Consider the following 9,454-nt stretch of genomic DNA (forward strand, 5'->3'; position numbering starts at 1 on the left):
GTCCTCCTCCCCGGCTCTGTCCCGGACCGTCCCCAACACGTCCTCCTCCCTGGCTCTGTCCCGGACCATCCCCAACACGTCCTCCTCCCCGGCTCTGTCCCGGACCGTCCCCAACACGTCCTCCTCCCTGGCTCTGTCCCGGACCATCCCCAACACGTCCTCCTCCCCGGCTCTGTCCCGGACCGTCCCCAACACGTCCTCCTCCCTGGCTCTGTCCCGGACCATCCCCAACACGTCCTCCTCCCTGGCTCTGTCCCGGACCATCCCCAACACATCCTCCTCCCCGGCGCTGTCTCGGTCTGTCCCTAACACCTCCTCCCCGGCTCTGTCTCGGTCTGTTCCTAACACCTCCTCCCCGGCTCTGTCTCGACCGACCCCCAACGCCTTGTCCTCTTCGGCGCTGTCTCGTTCGGTCACCACCACGTCCTCTTCCTCTGCTCTATCTCGGCCAGTCCCCAACCCGTTGTCCTCCCCTGCTCTATCTCGGTCCGTCTCCAACACGTCCTCCACGCCGGCTCTGTCTCGACCAGCCCTCAACACATCCTCAGTGAGGCCGGATGGTCTGGGGGCTGTGAAGGGGACGGTGCAGGTTCATAAACACTCTGTCCTGAGCACTCAGAGACCCACGGGTCCAGGCGTGACAAAAACAAGCACACCTGCCTCATTATCCTCTCCTAAGCCACGCCCCCCACCCACTGCTTCTCCGTTAGTGCCCCCAGGATCAAAGACGGGAGCCTCCACTCCCTTCTCTGTCCTCCTGAAAAGTGGTGGGAGTAAAGCCACCAGCGATGACGCGGTCATCATCACATCGCCTCAGACTCGACCACACAGCCTCGCGTCCATCCCACTAATAGTCCACAAAACCTTTCAGGCTTCTCGACTTGCCCAGATCTCACAAAGTAAACCTTCCCCCACCCCTCAGACAGTCTCTGGTGGTCAGACACAGCCACAGTCCAACTTCATTACCCCGATGCACGCCACCCTCACCAAATCCACCCACAGCAGCATCCCTCCCATCATCAAACTCACCCCCCGAACCCCCAACCAGACCGTCACCACCACCACCACCTCCACCTCAGCCTCACCGTCCATCTCTCAGACTCCTCGCTCTCAGGCCTCCCCCTCCGTTCACCAGTTTACTCCCAAAACCCCCACCGCCTTCAGGTCTCCGTTCTCAGGTGTCTCTGGAGGAGGAGGAGGAGGAGCTACAGTAGCCAAGCCGGTTCAGGGCAACTACACTCCTCCAAGCAGCCAGAAGACCCCAACCATTAACAGCACCGCCAACACCAGCCTTATAAACACTTCATCTGTAAGCAAGCATTCAGGAACCAGTGCCTCCCCCGCAGTGGCTTCTACTCCCTCAGGTCAGCGGCAAAGGACCGGAGGTGGGACACCTCAGGGGGCAAAGACGGTCGTATCTGTTCCACAGGTTTGTACAAACAGAGAAATAACTTGTAGTAGATGAGCTCCAGTGGTGGGCACAGCTAAACAAAAAGTCAGGTTCACTAACCACTAATCTACTAAACAAGAATCTTTAGTGGAAGCTAACTCTAACCACTAGCTGACAAGACGACTTGTTGTTAGTTTTCTACTGTTTTAATTTGAAAGGTGGGTGGGATCATCTGTGGCAAATGGGCCAATCCAAACCAGCTGTAGCTCTGTCTTACTTGTGATATTTCCAAATTGCCCCTTTTAAGAATAAAATCAAACCTTTTTATTGATACAGTTTGAAGTTAGTCAAACAACAAATAGCAAAAACTTTCTCTAACATATGTTAGGCATTATCTCTTTTGGTATTTGTCATTGAAATATTGTTAAACGTGTTATTTGTTTTTGATGCTCTTAGTTGGAAGTTAAGCTGCTCAAGAGGCTACGCCCAGCACAGCTTGTTAGAGGGGGTCATTTTTATTTAATTTGGGATAAATGGCTTAAAAGTTTAACACTTGTGAATTGTCAGTTGACTTAAAATTAGTAGAACCTAATTTAGCAGAAGCTAATTGGTCTGCCAACGGTTTCCAAAGTTAGCAAAAAGCTAATCTTCTAAATGAGAGGCTAGTTGCGATTTTAGCGGATTAGCAGAACAGTGCCCACCACTAATGAGTTCTAGTTTTGGTGTCAGCATACAGGAAAATAATTCAATCTGAGTTTATCTGATGGCAGACTTTCTTCATCATTCATCAACTCATGTCTGTTAAAAGAACAAAATATTTAGACTAATATCAGCAGAATGCAGTGTGTTTTACAAATAATCAGTGGGACAAACCAAACCTGCCGCTCGTTTCCAATTACACTGTGTCTGCTCAGGTGCAAAGCACAGAGGTGCTCTGAGAAGCAAGCACAGGTAATAAATAAACTGTGGTAAATGTGGAGGTCAGACAAAATTAATTAATTCTGTGGAAGACAGACTGAAAACAGTTAAAACTGTACCGCTGTTGTCTGTCTTTGAATCCATATTTCAAAATAAAATCCACACATTTCATGTGCATACATACGTTGCACTCTGCATATTGCTATCTGCTTTCCAAACAGAGTGATACGTTTTGACAGCATGTATGTATAAATATACCCATATATGTTTTAATATACACAGCTAGGATTTTGACTACCGTAAATGTAATGTTTTTGGTGAATTATTCTGAAAATACAGGTGTTGTGCTCATTCTTTTTCCTGTTGGTGCGGTGGGATCTTTGTAGATTGACTCCCCACTTGCGCTATCATCATGCAAAAATAGTATCAAATCAAATTTTTGTCAGATCACCATTTGCATGGCGATCCACAGTGTAAATGTTCTAATTAATATTAACGGGTGAGTGTTTACTGCGGGGGTCAGAGCCAACCGGTTCCGTGTCGAGACACCTTTCCTATGCCACGAATGTGATTCTTTGCCACTTTTCCAAACACCTGTGTGAGTTAGTTCTCCCTCACACACAACCACAACCTTGCTACACTCTCCATGACATCATGGAAGAATAACAGCTAATTTGGAAAAGACTCCTTCAGTGTGAAGGCAGTGATCGTTCCACATACACACACTACTCAACAAATAGGTTTTCCACATTTCTGAGAAACTCCCAGCTCCCCCAGAAACTGAGCTTGGCCAGTCCTGCTTCAAAATCTTGAGGATCAAATGCGTGTGTGTACAGACTCCACGATCTAACAAAGACCCACAAACCATCATGACCTCGCCATTGGAGTTTTGTGTGCTCAGAACCATAATGGACCTGAAGACCTTGAAAAGCCCTGGCTCATCTTTTCCATCCGAACTGGTTTGTTATGTAGTGTGAAGCTGTAACCATCCTCTGTCAGGTGGTTTGATGCCTCGACTGTTTTGTAACCTTTAAATTCTTTCCCTTTAATGTAAGTGTTTATGAGGTGAGTTGCAGGAGAGGTCTGAGTGGAAAAACACGAGTGTTTTCAGTGTTGTATGCATTGAAAATGCTCCTGAACTTTCTTGTAGCTTCATATTTCAGACCGTTTAGACCTCTGTACTGGGATTTTTTTGAGGAAATGGTGGAAATGCAAGGATACTTTGTCCCACTGACCAATTTGTGAAGCTTGTTGCTGAAGACAAAAATATTTAACATGTTTATCAGGAATAACACAAGACAATCAACTAACAAAAGGCCTCGGGCACCAAAACCTCATGTTTTTACAACTCGACTGTCCCCTGCTCAGGTCTCCACTACAGGAAGTGGCGGTCTTCTCAACTCGGCCTCATCTCTTCCCCTGGGGTTCGGGATGCTGGGGGGTCTGGTGCCTGTGTCACTGCCGTTCCAGTTCTCCTCCATGATGAACCTGCCTCAGCTCGGGACGGGAGGCTCCAGTCCGGCGACGAGCAGCTCAGCAGCCAGTAGCAACGCAGCGTTCTCCACCCTGACCCAGAGTGAGTAACGAACATGGGCAGACACTCGCCTCAGAAGGAAATGATGTGAACGAGTTTGATTCGAGACGCTCCTGTCGGGGTGTTCAGGCTCTGTTCGGTGTTGTGTGTTAAAATCATTTTTATGTTTGTCTGAATGTAAGCTAAATGTTATTAATGTGAGGCACAATTTCATTTTGTTTGCTTCATCTCCCAAATCTTCTCTTTTCTCTACATCTGGCACTTAATTTCTTTGTTAAAAACTAAATAAATAAAAATCATCCCTTCTTGTCGAGCTGACACTTCCACTCTTTCCTCCTCCTTGCTTCCTTGTTCTGTTGGCGTTTGTTCCTTCCTCCCTCGCCGCCCTGTCCTGTCTCCTCAGATCTGTATAAGAGTCTCCAGTCAGGGTCTCAGGTTGCTCTGCCTCCTCACTTGCAACTCGCTTTCTCAGGTAAAATCTTCCTCAAGTTCCCCCTCCCCCCTCTCTCTCCTGCTCTTTCTTTTCACGTGCTGTTCTGTGTTTCGGGTCGTCCGGTCTTGTTCTCTCATCTGTTGGTGGCGGCGCGTCGTCCTGGAATTGTCTGTGCTGTAAACCCCATCACTTTTATGTTTCGTTCCACGATTCTTTCACCCCCTGGTTTAAGTTTGTTCCTTTTTTATTGTTTCTCTTGGTGCAGATGTCAGTCAGAGCCAGGGAGGAGACAATAAGAGGAAGACTTTATGATCCAGCTGGATGTCGACGGAGCCAAACGGGATGGGAACGCAGGTTTTAATCAGTAGATCCCACTTGTGACGAGTGGGCTACACCTCACAGATCAGCTCACCACCTCAACGCCACAGTCAGATACTTTTTGTAAAAAAAACTTGTTAATGAAATTTTATAATGTTTACAAGACAGACCTTAATCACTGTGGACAGGGAGAAAGAAGAGAGGGTGTGTGTGAACCTGTTGGGCTGGTCAGACTGTGTGCCTTTTTGTACGTCTCCCACTGCGATGCATGGTCAGTGTATCTAACTGGTGCTGTTTTTAATCATCATGTAATTATCACTGATACCTGTATGACATGAAATTTGAGCTTTTTTTCTATTAACTGTACATGTTTTCATTGTACTTGAATTCTTGGAAAAATCTGTTTTCTGTATAGAACTCAAACCTACTTTTAATTAAAAGCTCTTACATGAAGTAATAAAATGCAAGTTTTAAATACTTAAAATTGGTGTCAAGAGGAACTGGTGCTTCTTGTTTACATCTTAAAGTTCAGAGACTTAAGAGGTCGTTCTTGCATAAAAATATCTTACCTTGTCAAGCTGCACATGAAAATAGGATTTCTGTTTTGCATAAAATTAAAAATCTTAAACTTTGCACACAACCAAGGAAATAGTGTTTGTTAGATTATTGTAATACGTTTTGGTAATAAGTCTCATCCCATTGGAAAGCCAGTGGCATTTGTGGGATGAGCAGTAGAGCTGAGTATGTGGGTTGTGTTCATGGAAAATTTGCCAAATCATCTCTGCCAAACAGCTTATGTTGTTGACACTGGTTTTGAGCAAGTGCTGCCAGTCAGGGGCCCGCTATAAGATTTATTGCCAAGAAGCATTGTTACAACAAAGAAATAAATCTACCAGACACAAATTGACTTACTGTTTGTGCTAAGTATAGACCACGGTTGGTATCTGGATCCAACTAGTCAACTAAATCAATTATCTTAACCTGCTTCTTCCTTTCGAGGTCACTGGTGCCCATATCCAGCAGTCACTGTGAGGAACACCTTGGACAAGTCAAGTCCATCACAGGGACATGACAAGACACCATTCACTCTCTCTCACCTAGGGACAATTACCAATTAATCTAACATTCACGTATTTGGTCAGAGCATTTCTAGATAACTAACCAGTGTGAGGAAAATCCCTCCCAGCCACCAGACTAAATCTAGACCTGCTGCCCTTGATGTAGATCAGTCTGGAGGCAGTGTGGGATCATTATTGTATGACAGACACACAAACGTCTGTGAGATAAAAAGGTCACATCGATCTGTTTATAACAATCCAGCTATCATACTTTCATCAAGTAGCAGCAACTAGCTGTAGCACCTCTAGTGTAGCCTGAGAGCACTTTCAGTTTGAGTTTCATGTTTCTGCTAGAATCTAAAAACACATTTCAGAACTGCATAAGCAAAACAGCAAAATCTGTATTGGAAGAGAGACTGAACAGTAGAAATCATTCAAACGAACTCTTGTGAGGTAAACTTTTACACCAGTCATTCAGCATGAAGTACGACAGGAAGTGTTACATCTTACTGTCACTACTTCCACTCTGCAAGTTGTAGAATTTCAACTATCGGAACCAGTATGTGCCTGACTGCAGTCACAAAGTGCTATGAAAATGTTCTGATTTTACTTGTTTTAAGACAACACAAGTTATCTTTGGTATAAAAAACATTTCTCAAAAACATTTTCCACAGAACCCTTCTTCTGAAAATATGAACCATTCCTGTCTTCCTGAAATCTACATCCTAAACAGAGCTTTTATGTGGCATTGAGGTGCATCTTGTAAAAAAAAAAGAAGTCTTAACTTCCATGTTAAACACTTTCTGCCACAATATTAAGAGTATAAACTGAGACCTTTACATTTTTTACACATCTAAACAGAGTCTGGTATTCAGAGAGTAAACCCCTCTAGAAAAATACTGAAATTACCAAACGAGGCTGTCTAAAAGTAGAGGAACCTTTGGAGGCATCTTGTCCAGCCTTACACCCATTTTTATTACAAAAAAATAAAATAAAAATCAAGGAAAGGAAGAATTTTAATTCAATTGAACCTTTGACCAGGTTTCCAAATCAGTTTGAATTATAGACAATAATCAGACATGACAAACCTTATGGATCAGAATACCTGGAAACAAGTTTTTTAGACTTCTTTTGACACCAGCAAAAAAAAAAAAAAAAAAAAAAAAAAAAARAAAAATGCAGATCAATAAGAATACAAAAGAAAAGTGTTTCAGTCTAAACAGTTTGTGAAACACCAAGGGAACGACTGCCTGTACAGGCAGTATGAGAGGGTCAGTACAGGCCATCCCCCCTGCAGCTCCTCCTGGGTGGACTTCTCCCAAAAGCATTCTGGTTTCACATGTTCACCTGTTTGGGGGGCCTATTTGACCAGAGGTCTGGTTTTGTCGTCGTCACCACACTGGTGGGCTTTGTACTTTTTCACCTCAGCCATGTACTTTGACCAAGCATCGCTCTTGCCTGGCTCAGCCTGCAGAAAAGACGACAGGAGTCTATTAGGAGACAGACAGACAGAGACAGACAAAAACATGTCATCACTTACATCTGCATCCTGTTTCTGCTTCTTTGCAACCATGCCGGTCTTTAGGAACACACCGCCTCGGCGCTTCCCCACCTGGGTTAGGGGATAGAAGACTGAAACCGTTACAGGGGTCCTTGCAGGTGGATTGCCAATGAAGGAAACTATACCAGAGCAGAGGGGCTACATTTAGTCTCCTGCTGCACCACCAGTGAAACCATCACTAGTGGGAAGCATTCCTAATCTTTAGTCACCTATTGTTGAATATTTAAGTTTATAAGGAATTGTAAAATATGACTGGCAAATTACTATAATATTTACCACAACTGGGTCAATATTTTACAAAGTATAAACTCAAATGTCAGGTAAACTGAGTGCATGAGCTGAACTATCTCATCTTACAACTGCTAAACCCCTTACAAAGGTCACAGGAGGAGCCTTCTTTTCCTCTGAGGTCTGTCCCTGCTCGGTGGCTCCATCTCCACCTGTTTCCTGCTGCGCCTCCTTTTTCCTCTTCTCCTCCTCCATCTTCTTTTTGAAGAGCTCCATGAAGCTGCCGTCGTTGGCGAACGCGTTGGCCGCGGGCAGCAAGGCGTGGCCCGCCGGCTGCGCGGGGCTGCTCGACGGGGACGCCGGGCTGCCGCAGCTCGAGTCCCCGCTGCTCGCGCCGCTAGCGTGGGACGATCTGCCGCGCGCTCGCTTCGGGTCCATCTCTCCTGGGTTTGCAAACAGGTACAGTCCAAGGCAACGGCGAGCAAGGTTTTGTTTGGTGACTAGTCCAACCAAGCACAATTCTAATTAGATCTAAAAAATATTCAGAATAGCTGCAGACTGTAAGCCTTTGTATTAAAAAAAAATCAGAAAAATGTTTATTCAGTCCAGTTCTCTGGACGTATTTCGACAAAAACAATAGCGGGCGCTGGTTTGGTTGCTATTGCTATGCTAGCTACCACCGAGCCGAGGCCGGCTAAAGCCCGTGTCGGTGAGTGTCTTTACGGACCAAAGGACTCACGTTCAACCTCAAAATCCCACATGAGACTGACCACCATCCAAAACCGAAAAGAAGACGCGCAGGAATGCTCAAATATTCGCATCGAAGTTTGCAGGTTTTTATCGTCGCTAACTTTTGTTACTATCACCATCTGTCGGCCATGTTTAATTTCTTCTGTTGACGTCACGACAGTGGTACCGCCTACTGCACCGGTGTTGCGTCGCAAACTGCACCCGTGCTGTGGCAAGTGACCTCCTTCACCGGAAGCGCGTTTGAAGAAGGCAGTGGTGGTGAATAAATTTGAAAAAATGTATTAAAAATACACAGTGGTGGGCAGCACTAATCTAAAAATTAGTTCCTCTATCCATAAAACACTAACTCAAATACTTAGGTCCCCTAATTCTGAAGCACTATTCATACTGTATATCATATGAATAGTAATACATATGTGATCAAATGAATAGATTTATAATATCAGCACTATTCACTATAAGACACTGAAAGTCTTAGCAAAAGCTAAAACTAAAAGGTCATGTGATGGGACACATGACCCTGTATGAACAATAGAGCCAATCAAGCCTATTGTTAGTCGATGGCCCTATTTTGCATTTGACTGACCTGTTTGTCCAGGCGGAGGCAGTGCTTATAAGGCTGAGTTTCAACTGAAACTCATCAGACTGATGAATTCTCTTGGAGGAGAGACGTAACGTTTCACTAAAGAAGAACCCATCCAGAGGACTTGTTTATTTTTTCTTCTTGATTTAGCAAAAGCTAATTCTAAAGCACAAAAATAACCCAGTCAGCTCATGAACATTCTTCAACAGACATGAGTTACATGTTGCTCTCTTAAGACTTATCATTAAATAAATTGTATTAAAGTTAGCAAAAGCCCTAAAGCACTAATCAGGAAATTAGTTCCCCTATTAGTGCTTTAGGGGAACTGTGCCCACCACTGAAAATACCTTACAATAATGTGTCTATTCTAGATGAAGGAAAAACTGAATGATTTTAGGACAGGTCAAAGCTGTCTGAGTGGTACCAGTTTACTGTGGCTGGGATTTGTTCAGACTGCTGGTCCAAAGATCCAGGACTGAACTGAGGCTAACTGAGCCATGCTCCTAACATCCCACAGATGGTCTGCATGCCGACATTCACCTTCTACCCTTACATGCTCCATCTGAAAATCGTAAATCCCCTTTTCTGTTTCACCAGGAATATATATTTAATAAAATCCATCTGTGCCAATTTTATTACTTTCTCCAGCAACAGAACATTGTTACATTGAAGATTTATATA

The 9,454-nt window shown here is 44.5% G+C and overlaps 2 protein-coding genes across 2 annotated transcripts; one reads left to right on the forward strand and one right to left on the reverse strand.

Annotated features, from left to right (window-relative positions):
- Positions 1–146: 146 nt before the first annotated feature.
- Positions 147–5,077, forward strand: LOC106536492 (ubinuclein-2; the record flags this gene model as incomplete). The annotated part of the gene is given in 4 exon segments (XM_014033785.1): positions 147–1,429; positions 3,677–3,884; positions 4,246–4,314; positions 4,541–5,077. Coding segments are annotated over 4 exon segments (1,607 nt in total), but the record flags the coding sequence as incomplete, so codon positions are not given.
- Positions 5,078–6,580: 1,503 nt separating this feature from the next.
- Positions 6,581–8,357, reverse strand: trir (telomerase RNA component interacting RNase). The gene is made up of 3 exons (XM_014033786.1): positions 7,588–8,357; positions 7,192–7,263; positions 6,581–7,119 (listed from the first exon to the last, which is right to left on the reverse strand). Exons 1-3 carry the CDS (start codon positions 7,876–7,878, stop codon positions 7,012–7,014), a joined length of 471 nt encoding a protein of 156 aa, XP_013889240.1. The 5' UTR covers positions 7,879–8,357; the 3' UTR covers positions 6,581–7,011.
- Positions 8,358–9,454: the final 1,097 nt, after the last annotated feature.

This window comes from Austrofundulus limnaeus, unplaced genomic scaffold (genome assembly GCF_001266775.1).
Source record: "Austrofundulus limnaeus strain Quisiro unplaced genomic scaffold, Austrofundulus_limnaeus-1.0 Scaffold1842, whole genome shotgun sequence".
In the NCBI taxonomy this organism is placed as follows: domain Eukaryota; kingdom Metazoa; phylum Chordata; class Actinopteri; order Cyprinodontiformes; family Rivulidae; genus Austrofundulus; species Austrofundulus limnaeus.

Excerpts from the sequence above, each read along its gene's own strand:
- trir (XM_014033786.1), bottom strand. The coding sequence starts at position 7,878 with ATGGACCCGAAGCGAGCGCGCGGCAGATCGTCCCACGCTAGCGGCGCG. Across the intron at positions 7,264-7,587 it reads AGGCTCCTCCTGTGACCTTT|GTGGGGAAGCGCCGAGGCGG; the intron begins GTAAGGGGTTTA and ends CCCCTAACCCAG. Across the intron at positions 7,120-7,191 it reads AGCAGAAACAGGATGCAGAT|GCTGAGCCAGGCAAGAGCGA; the intron begins GTAAGTGATGAC and ends TCTTTTCTGCAG.